Source organism: Calonectris borealis, chromosome 20 (genome assembly GCF_964195595.1).
Source record: "Calonectris borealis chromosome 20, bCalBor7.hap1.2, whole genome shotgun sequence".
NCBI classification, from domain to species: Eukaryota; Metazoa; Chordata; class Aves; order Procellariiformes; family Procellariidae; genus Calonectris; species Calonectris borealis.
The window spans coordinates 9,888,884-9,905,033 of record NC_134331.1 but is presented as its reverse complement, the minus strand read 5'-3'; the positions used below and the strand labels follow the sequence as shown (position 1 = coordinate 9,905,033).

Below are 16,150 nucleotides of genomic sequence, written 5' to 3'. Positions count from 1 at the left end.
ACTGCTCCTCAGTGACTGTTTCCTTCTTTCCACATTTGCTTTAGCTCTTTCCATCCCATTATTTTGGCTCTGGGCAAGGCAATGGGATTATACAGGAAATCCATGGAGACCTTGTCCTTCTTTAGCATGCTTATTGGTGTTGATAAATTGAGCAGGAGGAGGCAGAGGAATCTGGATGTTTCATCATTACCTTGGTCTGATACAGCCATAACGGTATCACAGGAGCATGTGGAGTCCAAGTCTTCAGCCAGTGCTGGAGGCTATGTAGACACACTAAAAAAAAAAAACAAGTGTCAGACCCCAAATATTCTGTGGGGCAGAATACTTAACACTTAGTGCTGTTCTCCAGGGAGATATTGTTTTGCTAGACATTTTCTGTGCCCTTGTAACATTTGGCATAAGGACAGAGAAGCGTCAATAGTTTATGTCTCAAGAACTACAGATCTTGTCCCTGAGGATTGCCTTCAGCAGGTAGCCTTGCCCACATGGGAGAGGATGCTGGCTTTTCTCTAGAGTGATAGCTCCCCTCCCCAGAGCAGTGCCTCTGCAGAGACCTCAGTTGCTGTATAAGTGCGCAGGGAACAACCAGATGAGAGGAAGATGCAGATTATTACAACCTGATGCCTCCTACACTTTGCAAAGCACCTACCTTGGAGAAGCAGGAACAGAGTTTCAAAGCAGCTTAGGGCTGAAGATGCTTGCCGGGGTGATTTTGATGAATGTTTCAAGATGGCCTCCCAACATCAGCCAAATTTGCTTTACAACCTTTGATGTAAGGTTTTGGAAGACACCTATAATGGGAGCGTAATCCCCAAAGGGAGGACAGATGAGCTGGGCTCACAGTATTCAGGGTTCAGAAGGGTACATGCATTAAACCAGCTCAAACTCCCTTCCGGGTGGTCATATGCCACATCGGTCTTAGGCTGCCTCCTTCTGCCTCACTTTTGAGTTTGGGCTCAGGTATTGCTGAGGCCTGGGGACCCCATGGTGTTGATTTACTGGTGAGACCTGGGCACATCCCATAAACACAGTACTCCTAGGGCCATTGCAGAGTGGATCTTTTTAAGGAATGAAGTGGTTGTTTGATTTCACCTGGTGTCCCCCAGCATCGGAACAGCTTTAGATGGCAGAGCTAAAGCTTTCTTTGCCAACCTCGTGGTCCATAGGGTCTCCTAAGAGACTTGTAAAATGCCCCCAGCCATGAGCTGTGGGCATTCAAACATAGGTAGCTTGAGGAAATGATTCACAGGATGCAGGGTCGGGGTCCCTAGATGCTACAGCTACAGGGCATCACTTCAGTTCCTGTCTTCATGTGCTCCTCTTTGCTGTGATTCCTCTCTGTCCTCTGTGTGTCCTTACAGCTGGCAATGCCTTGTATGTCTTCAGGAAATGTTTGTAAAAGCTTTAGTTTAGTTTGCAATGGGACACAGGGGAAGCACTAGGACTTTGAGGAAATTCTAGCATGGGGGCCCAGTGGCTCACAGCAGTGAAACCTTCTGCACCTGCCGGAAGCTTGCTCAGAACTGCCCTTAAACAAACATGTGGTGGCTGTGCCTGCGTCACTGGGTAGGTCTCGCCCAGGGCATTGCTAGCCCATCCCTACAGCACCCCAGAGCTGCCCTGGAGGGGAGTCAGTTTGAAGAAGTGGGGAGTGTATCAGACAGGTTTGGGTGGGGGTTGCCTTTTTCTCCACCCTGGGTGCAATAGCTGAGTCCTTGCAGCAGGGAACTGGGACTCAGCTGGACTCAGTGCATCTTCCCGGGCAGATGCCAACAGCCCCAGACTGGTATAGCGATCCCTGTGAAGCCTGGGAGGCATGTCCCTGCGCAGGGGGTGGCAGGGCAGTGGGGACAGCATGACCCTGATGGGCAGCATGGCCTACCAGCCCTGGGGGCAACGTCTGCCCAGCACTAGGTTGTGCTGCAGGCACTGCCCTGGGACAGGAACCTCCTGGAGAGGCAAGGGAGCTCTGTCCCTCAGCTGCCTGGGGCAGACCTGTTTGGACACCCAGGCTCCATTAACCCCAGGAGCCCGCACGTGTCTCTAGGGTCCCCGACCCAAAAAACTCGTGCACATTTATAGGACCTGCTCACACACATCCATAAGGATCATACCTCCCACATACACTGTGATAGGGAACATATCACTGCATGTGTCTAGTGGGTCCCTAACACTCATACACACTTAGAGGGTCTATGTAGCCCCCAAACGTCCACAGGGACCATATTGCCTGCACACATCAATCCATAAACTCATGCACACTTATAGGAACAATACCCGGTGCACACACTATTAGGGACCATACCGACTGCAAATCTATAGCCATCATAGCCTCTTCATACCCCTGTAGGCACTGTTGTCCCATGCATACCTATAGGGACTGTACAGACAGCTGACCCCGTGGGACCACATCCCCTGCCCATGCCTGTAAGGACCACATCCCCATGGAAAGTACAGGGGCCATAACCACACACACCTGTAAGGACCACACCCCTGCTCACCTCTGTAGGGACCATAACCCCATGCACCGCACCTCGCTCGCACCAATGGGGACCACGCCCCCCTGCACACCCCTATAGGGACCCTTCCCACGCACACCGCCGGGAGCCAGACCGCGCAGCCCGAGCCCTCCCGGACAGGCGGGGCCGGGGCCGGAGCCGGTGCGCACTGCCCCGGGCGGGCCAGGGGGCGGTGGGGGGCGCCGTGGGCGCCGGCCCGGCGTGTTCGCGAAGCGGCGCCCCGCGTGCGGTGACGCCGGCCCGGAGTGATGTAAGGAGCGGGCCCGGCAGCGGTGGGCGGGCCTAATCCGGAGCGCCCGGCGCGGCGCGGCTCGGCTCGGCTCGGCGCCCGCCCCTGCTCCGCGCCCGGCTCCGCGCCGCTCCGCCCCCGCCTCGGCGAGGAGCGCGGGCAGCCCGCCTGCTCCGCGGCGCCGCGGCCCCGCTGCAGTCCCGCTCCGGCATGGTAAGGCCGTGGGCGGGGGGCGGGCGGGCGGGCGGGGGCGGACCGGGGTGCCCGGGGCGCGGCGCGCTCTGACCCTCTCCCCGTCTCTCGCAGCCCCTCGCCGGAGGAGCACCGGCCGGCACGGGACCCCGCCGCCTCGAGCCCCGCTCCGCCGGGCTCCGCCGCTCGCTGCGCGCCGGCATGAAGCGCCCGGCGCCGGGCAGCCGCCGCTGAAGAGCCGCGCGGCAGCAGCGGGACCCCCCGAGCCCCCCCATGGGGCAGCGCCGCGGCCGCTAGCCCCGCGCCGCCGCCCGCCGCCCCCACCCCGCGCCGCGCCCCGCCGCGCCCCGCGGCCCCCGCCTCGCCCCGCCATGGGGCCGCGGCACCTGCTGCTGCCGCTGCTCCTGCTCTCCCTGCAGCTCCTGGCCCTGCTGCTGGCCGCGCAGGCGGCCGGCCCCCCCCGCGCCAAGGGCAACCGGACCCAGGGGGCGGCGGCGCCGCGGCGGACCCCCAAGCCGGGCAAGGAGCTCCTCAACCAGACGCTGGCGGGCCCGGGGGCTGCCGCCCCCACGGCGCTGCCCGGGCGCGGCAAGGGCGCGGGCGGCGGCAGGACGCCCCCCGGCGGCGGGGGCGGCGGCGGGGGCTCGGCCCCGGCGCACGAGACGTGCTGGGGGTACTACGACGTGAGCGGGCAGTGGGACAAGGAGTTCGAGTGCAACAACAGCCTTACGGGCTTCCGTTACTGCTGCGGCACCTGCTTCTACCGCTTCTGCTGCAACAAGCGCGCCGAGAAGCTCAACCAGAGCCTGTGCCGCAACTACAAGAGCCCCGAGTGGGCCCACCCCACCACCGCCAGTGGTGCGCTGCCCGCCGACGGCAGCAACGGCGCCGACGGGGACGCCAACAAGTACGACCCGGACAAGGACAGCACCAACGCCACCGTCTACATCTCATGCGGGGCCATCGCCTTCGTGCTCATCGCCGGCGTCTTCGCCAAGGTGGCTTACGACAAGGCGCGGCGCCCACCTCGGGAGATGAACATACACAGGTGCGATCCTATCCCTGCTTCCAGCACCCCTTCTATCTAGGGACAGCCTCCTCTCCAAAGGTTCCTCCTTTGCACTGCCTCTCCAAGGGTTTCCCCTTTGCACCATCTGTCCAAGGGTTTCCCTGTTGCACTACCCATCCAAGGGGTCCCCCTTTCAGCCACCCATCCAAGGGTTTCCCTTTTGTACAGCCTGTCCAAGAGTTTCCCCATTGCATGATCCATCCAAGAATTCCACCTTCGAACTGGCTGTCCAAGGGTTCCCCTTTTGCACCACTGTCCAAGGATTCCCCCAATGCACTACCTATCCAAGGAGTCCCCCTGTGAAGTTCCTATTTAAGTCTTTATCCTTTGCACTGGGTGATCATGGGTTTCCCCCTTGCACCACCCTTCCAAGGATTTCCCCTTTGCAATGGCTGTCTAAGGGCTCCCCTTTTGCGCCACCTGTCCAAATGATCTTCCATTGTGATATTGCTTGGAGGGGTCCCCCTTTGAACCACTCATCCAAGGGTTTTCTCCTTTGCGAGGGCTGTCCAAGAGTTCTCCCTTTGCACCACCATTCAAAGGATTTTCCCTTTCCACCATCTATCCAAGGGTTCCCCCTTTGCATGGTCTGTCCAGGGACAACCCCACCCCTTGGACCATCCCTCCCACCTCCCTCCCACTACCCATCTAGGGACCCGTCCTGGTGCCCCGCTCAGCCCTCCCATCTCGGGGCAGCACCGTGGGACATCTCCCCTTCCCCTCCGCGGCCCCCCTCCCCGGTGCGGCCCCGTGGAGTCGGTCGCGGCTCCGCCTTCAGCACCGGCATCGCGGACAGCTCCGCGCTGCCCCGCGCTGCCCCGCGCAGCGGAAGGCTCGTCCCGCTCTTCCGTGCAAAGCCACCTCCTCCCCTCCTGCCCCCCCGGCACCCCCCCATCTACCCCAGGGGCGGCAGAGGTGCTCTGGACCCCGCGGGTCCTGCCCTGCCTGGCCCGGCCAGGGAGAAGTTTAAAAAGTGTGAAGGAAATTGCTCTGCGTCCTCCTGGTGGGTGCCTTTGCCTTGGGGTCGCAATGGATATTCGGGAAAGCAGTGGTATCAGGGAGTGTTCTTCTTCTTTCTTTTTAAATTTCTTTTCCCCTCTAAATCCAGATAACTCAAACTAGTGGTCTCTCCTTTCTGGCTGGCTGCTAGGGAAGTAGTTTGATATCCTTTTCTCAGTGGTTTTACACATTGCTGTTTTAACAGCTTTAATAAGAGAAGACACTCTTGATGTGTCAGAGGAAACCCTGTTTAAAAGCCAAAGCTCAGGCTTCCATAACAATTCTCCTTTTGGACAAATGCATGTACTCTCTCAGTTCATATTTGTTTTTTGGTGAAAAAGTCCCTCCAAATGATGTGTACATCTTGTGTGCTACGAATCCAAGCGGTTCCTGTGTTTGAACATAAAAATTGGTGAGGAGCTTCTTTATAAGAACAGTTGTGAGCATGAGTGGGGAAAACCCTTATCTCTAGCAGATAATGCTTCATAAAAAATATTTTAATTAAGAAATTTTAATCAAATCAATTAAAACCATTGACCATATTTTTAAGGCTGAACTTCAATCACAGTCAACAGAGTCTGAGGGAAGAAATTTTAGCTTTTTACAAAGAAAAAGAGATGAGTGACGCAGTTTTTATTTATTTGGGAAGATGTGTTTTATTTAGACTCCTCCCTTTATAAGACTACACACACAAGGGTGCTGGCTGGTGTAAATTACTGTGTCTTCAATAAGGCCAAAAAGTAATGCTGGTTTACACTCCCTGAGGGTCTGGCCCATGTATTCCATCACAAAACCCACCTGCCCCTGGTCTCTGCCTTTGCAAGAAAATAACTTCACAGTATAATATCTTTTAGGTCACTTGTGTCTGTATAGTAAAGGGTCCTGAAAGTAATTTAGTCAGAAAATAGGCTCTTTTAAGTATTTTCTTAACTAAGGGCTAGTTCCCCAACTGCCCAGCTCTTTTGGCTTCAAGGCAACTTTGGGCCTTATCTTCACACTAAATTTGGAAATCTGACTCGGATGCCCGTATGTTACTTTTGCTCTAGCTCCAGTGTGCTACAGGGTTGGATCCTACACCCTTTGAAATCAGAGACAGTGTTGCCAGGCTTGTCTGAATTATTCCTGATGTTTTCATTTCTTTGATGCTTGCTTTTCTTTATTTAGATAAGTTCTGGTAAAATGATTCACCTGTGTGTAGAAGTATGAATGGCAGATTGAGTGCTTGGAAAGCTTGACTTTCAGAGCATTTTAAGGAGTTGATTGACTTCTATAATATGGTAGCTGGTAAAAGATTATACCTTTCAGAGCTGTGTTACCTGAACTTGATCAACATTGCATGATGGCTTAAATATTATGAAGCGCATCTCCAGCAGACAGGGTCTGCATCAGTCTGAGGAAAAATGCTATCAGCGCTCTAGCAGAATGTAAATATGAGGAGTGGAATGGTTTGTCTTTCTTTGTCTCTGAGAACTGCTGCTGAGTAACAGGGAAGGAGAAAACTAGAATGTAGTCAGATTTCTATCTGTTTGAGGTTGTGTCAATTGGAGTTAAGTGTAACATCCAGAATAATTCACTGTAGTGATGACAACTGCATTAAAACTCAGTGTGCATCCCACCAAAACCTCTGGGATGAGGAGAACAACAGTATAAACAGAAATTATTACAGTGGGCTAGAAACAGCCCATCATGAGCAGTATCCCACACCTAGGGAAGATTAAGCAAGACTTCCCTGCACTTCACCATAAGCAAGATCACACTTTAAATTTTATTTCATCGTAAATGGTTGGTTAGCAGTACTGTGTGTGGATGTTATTTCTCTGCTAAGTTCTCATCCAGCTTTTACAGAAAATCCTTATTAACTCAGTTAGAAAGAACATTTTGATGGAGGCAGGGCTCATTTTATGTCTTTTGATAGAAAGGAGGGTTTACAAATTCACAGGAGAACTGTCACTCTTATGTGAAATGAAAGGCTGTCTGTGCACTGAGATATGCATGTGCATTTCAGAGCTGAAAATTCGGTCTTGTTTTCACGCACTACCCCACACCTTTAAAGCAGAGGCACTGCTGTGATTCTGGACTGAGCAGTATCAGTCACTGATACTTAAGTTCATTTCTAAGAGCAGTAAGTGGAAGAGCTTTGGAAAACAGGAGCTAAAATATTCATATTTTACAGAAACACTTGTAATGCTTTAAACTTAGCTGATTTTTTAATAATTATAGGATCTTTCAGCCTGACTGTATATGACTACCTCTTGTCTGGATCTTGCTTTGGAGTTACACAGCCAGAACTAATGCATGCTGGACTCCAGATAGAAACTGGGGTTATTTCTGAGAGCTATACCCAGCACCGTTTTGTCTGCTGTTGCTCTCTGACTGCATTTGTGAGGATGGTTTCTTTTCATCTGTTTGTCAGGGTTTTTTTCCTTAAGCATTTCTTAAGTGGGCAGAGTATTCACTTTACTTTCAGTATGGGAACGAGTTAGGGAATCTTTGATGGTGAACAAGGAATATCAGTTGTTTGTTTTCAAAGCTGGGTTTGTTCTCAATGTTTTTCTGTAGCACGGAGGGGTGACCCAGAATATTCTCTTCCTATGGCCATGACCCTAAAAATCCCCACGTTACAGTACATAAATAATTCATTGCTAGTAATATCGCTCTATGACCCCTCTTTAGCCCTCAGCAACAGTAACCATTGCACTCTCTGCTGAGTTAGGAATGCACAAATTGGAAATTGTTTATAGTTTGCAGCTAGAGTCTGAAATGTTACCAATTGCTTGCCGCATGGGCAGCCAAAGCCCTCACTTGCAAGCCAGAGGCAGACAGTGGCAGTGACGGCCCTGGGGCAGTGGTGGAAGCCCAGCTGTTCTCATGTAGCTGCTGAGAAGCAGCGCTGGGATTTTCCCCAACAAACTAGTTCTGTATCCTTCTAAAAGGCCGTCTTCTGCACCTCTCCTTGCATGGAGTGTGCCCGATGAGTGTTTTGGCTTTTGAAAGGGAGAAGGGCAAGGAGCACCTTCTGCTCAGAGTGCTTCACATTACCCTAGGGCATCTTTGTTGCTACAAAGAGGAAAGATATTTGTGCTACTCTTTTCTTTCGTCTCTGCCTTTGCATCTTCTGCTCTGTGAATAATAAGTGACTGTTTTTATAAATTAGCATCCTTTTCCGGGGTGGAGGCCACAGTTAAATTGATCAATTTCTTGCCATTTTTACTCTACGGCTCTGAACTTCAACAGGAATCAGAGGCAATGGATCTGTTTGTCCACAGATCTGGGAAGGCTGCATGCACGGTTTTGCATGATGGTTTTCTCTTCCTGCAGGCTGCATCTCACCACAACTCTTGGGTCCTGCGGGTGCTAGAGGGGTCGCTGGAGGGTAGCTAGTTTCAGCTTTCTTCGCTAACAGTGAAGCTTGTGAAACCTATCTCTCTCTAGGCTTAGTTTTTCAAATTGTGATCACAGCTGGCTCATTCAGTTCTGCTTTCCACTAGTGTGTGTTGGTTAAGCCAAACAATCAAACTTCATACCTCCCCAAGACAAGGAGAGAGTGCTACAAACACACCATAGGAACTATACAGAAGATTTTCTTTCTTGGATGCTGTCACTGCTTTCTTTCTGTTTCCACTGATTTGTTTTTATGCTCCACTTTTTTTTACTCCACTCTCTCATTCATCTGACTCACTCACGTGCCTTTCATCTGCTCTTTGCCCTGCTTTGTATTGTTTATTCCTGGTGGTTTCTGAGTCTCTTCTCTAAAGTGTCCTGTCCCTCCCATAGTGCACAGAATATAGGTCCACAAGCATGTGTCAGACTTGATTACGCTAAAACAGAAAAAAAAGCACAATCTTGTGGCCTCAGAGAAGTTACTCATGACTTGTTCTTCTGTTTCAAAGCAATACCGCACCTTAGTGTAGTTGGGGTAATTCCCATGCAGGAAGAAGACCTGAATCTTGTCCTGTTTGCATTGATGAATTGTCTATTCCCAGCTAGCTAAATCAAGGCAAGGATTTATGCATGTACCTGCACAAAATATTTTCCCTTTTGCTTCACTTACATGTACTGGGGAAGCTTCAGTCTGAAGCTCTGGACACAGTTTGCACAGTCTGGTGACTGGTTTTTTTTGCCATGCTTTCCTCTCTGAATCTATTTTATAAAGAAACTGGCTTTGGTAACAGCACAGAGGCTGCCTGGCTACAGACTTCCACTGGCTGCTTCTGAGTCTTCTCCTTTCTTTTTGAACTTCTCCCAGTAAGAGAAGCTACTCTCAGAAACCATGCTGCCTTCACCAAATCATTTCTGTGTCTCTAATTCCCATTTATTTGATATTTTTCTACTTTCTAATTAACTTTTTCTATTAGTAACCCTCCATCATAAGACGTCAAGGGAATCCAGCCTAGCTCTGAACTTCTATTTCTTTTAGTTTTGTAATCTCTTATATCCTTAACTAACAGTTGATCTGTGTGTCTTTGGAGATCAGATGCCTTTTAAAACTTCTGTTTCACATAAGAAGATCTGAACCTTATCAGGAAAATGAGATCATGGTGCCTTTTTGCTTGCTTTTGCCCCTACTCACATGGGCAATCTGTATTTTCTTAGATCTGTGTGCGCTGCATTGCATGGAGGTCTCAAATGTCTCATTACCCAGACAGATAAGCCTGGAATTCTTTCACAATAAATATTGTGCTGTAGTTCAGCTCTTGCCCCAACCTCTTTTGTTGAAATGAAAGGGCTCTTCAGAGAAAGTACAGTTTTCTTCAATAAGTTTATAGTCCCTTAATTGCGCTTACAATGTAGGATTTGGTGCAAAATAGATACCTTGTGCATGAAACCGCTTCTGCGTGCACTCATGTGTTTTTTCAAAGCTCTGCATATCCACCAAGTGCTGTTACTGGCTTTATGCATGCAGATACACAAGCACAAACAATAACAGATTAAAAAACTGTACCAGCTGTACCAGTCTACAGTTCCTGCAGACTTTAATGCTTGTAAAATACCTAGCAAGACCTACTATTTTTATTTTATTTTCTTTCCACGATCAAGACCAGTGCTGAGTTCCTTTTCTGTACAATAACACTGCTTTCAGTTCTCCCCAACACCCGTGATTTCTTTTCTCGGTGTGTCTCTTTTCCGGAGTCTCCCTTTTGCTCTCTCAAGCAGAGGGGGATGTAGCCGGGTTGATAACGGGGTCGGAGCCAGCCAGGGAAGGTCGATGCTTTGAGGAACAGTCCTGACAGTACAGCAGGTGGCAGCCTGGTCTCTGGCTTGCAGTGAGCGCTGCACCCTCGGTGGTGCTGGGGGACGTGACTCCTGGAGGCACCAACTTCTTCGTTTCACTCGCTGTCCCTAAATAACCTAATAATGTTTTAGAGGTAGGTCTTGACCCTTGCTGCCCTGGCCACTTTCTGCTCAGTATAACAACTCTCTGCGAAGAAATGTCAGTTGGAAAGATTTATTTCAACTTTTAAATTACAAAATCTTTACGTAACAGTTTCTTTCTCTTTGGACCTGCTGTATCAGTATTCAAAGGAACTAGTATTACCCGTTGTGAGTTTAGTAATTGTAGTGAATTCCTTGCCCATATCACAGCAATGGTAGGACACTTATTCAGTTTGTGTATTAGTGTTAGATGTGTAAAGTACTTGTGTAAGATGTGCAGTGTAAGCACTGCTGGTATTTACTACTCTTGATATATATCCTAAAGAACCTGTCCCAAAGACAAGGGCTTTACTTTCCAGTTGCTGATTCCTCCTCACGTTATAAAGACAGGAGAGAAGATGACCTCACAGTGACAGTTGTTTTCTTGTTGATTTATCATTGTTACACCTGCACTACTTCTATTTCACCTGAAATGTATTTTCCACATACATGATTCATACAGTGAGTGTGTATCTATAATATAATTATGTCATCTATGTGTTAGTTTTGAGTTCACCAAGAAGAGAGAGTCAAGAAAACTGTCAGCCTCATTCTGCTGTCATAATCCGGGGTAACAATATGGTCCTTAGTACATTCGTAATTAAGGTTTCAGTGAAATCTGTCATTAAAGCCAGACTAAATTCCAGGAGCTTCACAAATAATTCTTGTATTTGGCATAAAGATTTTTCAGAAGACTTCTGACTTTTTCTTGTAGTATTTATTTTTAAGAAAGAATATTTCCTCACTTATGCTGGGTGCAGGTGCACAAATACTTCGCTCTTGGAAGGGTGTCCTAATGCTTAGTCTTTTTCCCTTCTTAACTCCATGGATGCATTCACTTATTCTTGTACACACACATGCACACACACACACGTGTACGGGCGTCCACCACATGCTCACTCAGGTTACTGTGAAAAACCATTTCCAGTGTTCCTCCCCAGAAACCCTGGTCTGAAGCACCAGCTGCTTTTGTTTCTGGCAGCTGCAGAGACCAGTTATCTCTTTTCCTGACCTGGGACTGGTGTATCTCTAGTACACTGCTGAGCCCCTGCACTTTCAGAAACAAGATCCACTTTGGCAGAGTCACTTCCACACGAAGGAGGGCCCCTCCCAGAGGGGTTTGCTGGCAGCAGCATCCCCGTGGTGTTTCCCTCCGTGTATCAGTTTGCAGTGGTTTTTGTGTAATCAATTAAAGCCCCATCCTTCTGGTAGTAAGATTCGAGCACTGTCAGAGAGCGTGGCCAGACACATGCCCTGGGGGTGATGCCAAGGAGGCAGCAGAGATGGGGAGAGCTGGTGAAAGGCAGCGAGCACGGGGGAATAACAGGGGCAAGCAGCACTCAGCTGGCAGAAATGGCAGTGTGGGAGCCCATCTCATAGGATAGCATGGACCCAGTTCGGTCAAGGGCAGCATGTGGCTCTGTGTGGTCAGCGTTTGAAACTTCCCAAGGCGTGCAGAAGGTCTGAGGACAGGCACCAAACCATGAATAATCCACGGCCGTGCTCTGCGTGACTTGCCGGTGACTGAAATCCCCCTCCCTTGGAGAGACCTGTCCCTTCCAGGTGAGCTGGCTCCACTGCTGGATAAATCATCTCTCTCAGCCTAACTGCCTCTTTCTTTCTGGGTTAGCAAGAGAGCGAAGGGGAGTCTTTAACCTCACTCCTTTTTTGAAGACTTGTAGTGAAATCCTGGCTGTGCTGAAGTTGATTGGAGTTCTGCCACAAACTCCATAACAACTATGCTTTTAGCAGGCTTTTAGCTGAGCCAGACGCTGCTCTTTTTATTGTGCTCTGCCAGATCCATTTGGTCATTCTTTTTCCATTCTTTCCCAAATTCACAGGGACTTGGGATAGGCAATTCTGTTTTCTAACACCCCGTACATAAGGACTCCAAGAGAGAGGATTTTCAGAAGTTTTGCATGTGTACAACCTGCACTACTGGAAATAGTCAGCTCTTCCCATCTACTTTTCCTATCCAGCATCCGCAGACCTCTCTACTCCAATCTTATTTCCCATAGGCCACATCCCAGCTTGTTGGAGCTGCCAGCAAAGCTCCCCTTGTCTTCAGTAGAAGGGATACCTGTGCCCACACTCATATTATCAATTAGTGTTGAAAATCCGTGGATATTGGGAAAACAGGACACTACTTTCAAAAAAGACTGTGGTGAAGGGCAGCATTCCTCCAGCCTGCTGTTACCTCATTGGTAATTAAGACATCAGGTCTCGGCTGGGTTGGTGAATGGGCAGGGTGTGCTAAAGTGAGCTGGTCCTTCACAGCCCCTGCAACTTCACATTCTCTCTGGCTGTAAGGTCCCTTCAGCCTCTGCAGGTGAATGTTACTTCTGCACTGTACTCCCTCCTATCACACTATCCGATGTGTCTCAGAGCTCATTGCAGAAGCTCACTTCTTAAACCAGACATTCCTCTCTGTTTCAGCTCTTTGCTTCTCCCTGTCTCCCCAGGATCTGTGTGTTTTTTCTCTCCAGCCCAAGAGGAGAGGGTCATGTGTGGACTGGAGATATGCCCATCAAATACAGTCCATAAAGTCCTTGCCAGCCCTGGGACACTGATATGAGTTCTGCATTTCCACAGATAGGTCCTGAAAAAAACTGGCAAACAGCCAGGGATACCTGGGATGTGTTTATTCAGATGGAGCTTTCTTGGCCAGTGAAAGGCGCACTAGACTAGGGAAACTGTGGGCTCTGGTCCCAGCCCTGCCTCAAGCTTTCTCAGTGATATCAAGCAAATCCTTCCTCCTTCAGTCCACAGAACACTTAAGAACAAGTAATTTCTCCCCATGGGTGCAGGAGACAAGCAAATCACTATGCTGGAATTGCTGAGGTCAGGAAGCCAAGGCACTGGTAGTGGCTGTGGAAGATGGGAGTGTTTCACAGTGTGAAAGTTACTGTAGGAAAAGCCACTTACAAAAATGGACCTGGAGTTCTCTCAGCCTGGGTCTGCTGTCAGCTACATTGCCTAGCCTGAAAAACCCCACTGGAGTCATTGCTTTAGTCTGGGTCTAGAAGGATTGGGATCAGCTCCTTAGTGGGGGTTCTGCTGTGTTTTGAATCCATTTCTTTGTGGTGCTTGGAGCTGGACCCTCCAGTGGGACAATCTGGTTTGGCTACACAAACTCTATAGAATCACAGAATTGCTGACATTGGAGGCACGTCTGAAGATCAACCAGTCCAGACTCCAAGCAGGGTCAGCTAGAGCAGGTTGCCCAGGACTGTGGCCAGTTGGATTTTGAATGTCACCAAGGATGGAGACTTTGTGACCTGGTGGGACACTGTTTCAGTGTTCGAACACTCTCAGTGTAAAAGAGTTTCTTCTTGTGCTTAAGTGGAATTTCCTGTATTTCAATTTGTGCCCATTGCCTCTTGTCCTGTCACTGGACACCACTGAGAAGGGCCTGGCTCCGTCTGCTTTACACCCTCCCATCAGTTATTGATACACATGATAAGATCTCCCTGAGCTTTTTGTTCTCTAGACTGAACAGTCCCAGCTGTCTTAGCCCCTGCCCCATATATGAGATGCTCTAAACCCTTAAGCATTTTTGTGACCCTTCATTGGATCCACTCCATGATGTTCATGAGTAGTCCAGCACCGGACACAGCACTCCAGATGTGTCTCACTAGTGCTCCGTAGAGAGAAAGAATCACCTCCCTCGAGCCTGAAGAATCATTACTGATTATTTACTTCCTTATTACACAAAGAAGCTCCTCTCTCCTTTCCTACATCTCCGTGCTAGGACTGAGAGATGAATATCCTCCACATATCTGCTGGACTTCACATCCTGTCTGGTCTTTACTGGGGTTTGTTCCTGTTTTATTTCCTCCATTTTATACTACTCTGCTCACTTTCTCCTTGTTCTGTTTTGGTTTTCTGTCACTCCCTGCCATTAGCCCTCTCCCAGCTTGGCTTGCCTTCACTCTTTTCTCTGTAGCAAAGTCTGTTGACTTCATCTTTCAACATCAGGGCCCCAGCTGATTCCCAACCTTGCTGCCCTACTGTGTACACTCATCCCTTTTGAGCCCTTTGTATTTCCAACAAGACCTTTTTTTTTCCTTTTGAAAATGGCCACAACTGCTTCTTTGCATTAGGGTCCCTGTGTTCATCCCACTGTGTTTCTTCCCAAAGTACTCACTCAATCCAGAGCTGCATGAAAGCCTTCCCTGCTGACGTACCTGAGAGCAGGACCTGACCTGCTCTGCCTTGGGACGTCCTGCCATGCAAGACATCAGTAGGTTTTTCTCCCATGCTGGTAGTCCAGCAGTGGTCCCGAACAACATCCCTGATGTCAGTATGTCTATTCTGGGTTTACATGGAAAGCAGCTTTACCGTTCTCACATAAATGACGTTAATGAAAAAGCTGTCATAAATCATTATCTCAGGATATGATTCTACAGTTATGCAACTCTGGCTACTCCATCCGCTGCCACAGGTAACACGTTCCAGTGAGTGAGGTTTGTTTTCCCAAGATAAGAGATGTGTCGTCAGAGAAAGATTTCTCAAGTGTCTCATAGCCTTGTGCGGGTGATTAGGATGCTGTTGACATCAGTGGGACTAATTTTACCCAAATGGCTGCACATGCAAGACCCAAATATTTCAAATGACTCTGTTACCCTGCTTGAAGCTTTAGCAGTGGACAATTAGACAGCTGTACCCGAGAGACTTATACGGATCAAATCCTTCCTCAGTTAAGTGTGACCGACCTTCCACCAGCGTGGGACTCAGCCCTCTGTGCTTTATGGAAATGAACTGGATCACACACAGCGATATGATTGAATTGGCAAGGAACTAACCAGTTTGATCCAAGTTTGACTTTCTCCTCCACCTATAATATTTTGTTCCGCTGGTGCTGAACAGTCTTTTTTCTCTCTGTAGACATTAAAGAAGAGGACAAAGAATAAGCACTGAGGACACAGTTCGGTGTGTTTAGGGGATAAGATTACACCTTCAGCATTGCTTTAGTCCCATACACTTATGAGCTAGGTCTGCTTTTGATAGTTATGTTCAATTTATCTCATGTATAGTCTGACACGGCAGACATCACTTGCCTGAGTATCACCTGTGATTTCTTCAGTTCATCTGAGAGTAACAGACTCCTCCCTTCCATGTGGCTGGCACCCGACTAGAAATCATTTCCTTGTTATGTTGTGACCAACAACTAACCCAGAGAGTAGCTCTTATTACTTTTCCTTCAGGATGAAAAACAAAGAAGGGATTAAATTTGTTCTTATCATCTGAGTTGTATTTTTGTTTGTGGTAAGGATCAGTGAGTTCAGGTCCTGGCTGTAACTAAGCAACAACCAAGCATAGTTTTATGAGAAATTGTTCACAAACTGAAATATTATCCTGGACACATGGCTTTGTCCTCATGGAGGGCAGCAGGCTCAGGGTTTGGCTCTCAGGTAGATAATGACTGAGAGGAAGAGGCACTTCTCACCAGCTCCAATTGTTCCAGAGTATATTCACTTCAATTGCCTCCTTTATTTTTAGTGAATGGAGGTAAACTGTCCGTCCAGGAGGTAGGGAAGCTATGTTCTTAGGACTGTATCAAACCCCATTCAGAGAGTAATAATAGTAGGAGGAAGGACAACAGTATCAGGAGAAACAAGGTGACCTGCAGTGTAAGATGGTCCTAGACTCAGAATCATAGCAGAATTTAGGTTGGAAGGGACCTCTGGAGGTCCCTCGTCCTGCCATCTGCTTAAAGCAAGGCCAACT

The 16,150-nt window shown here is 48.9% G+C and overlaps 1 protein-coding gene across 1 annotated transcript in view; it reads left to right on the top strand.

The window, feature by feature from the left end:
• The first annotated feature begins 3,311 nt into the window (after positions 1 to 3,311).
• Positions 3,312 to 16,150, top strand: part of SHISA6 (shisa family member 6) — a 256,743-nt gene continuing 243,904 nt past the window's right edge. The window contains exon 1 of the mRNA XM_075169770.1: positions 3,312 to 3,988. Coding sequence (XP_075025871.1) covers positions 3,312 to 3,988 — 677 coding nt within the window. The remainder of the gene's footprint in view (positions 3,989 to 16,150) is intronic.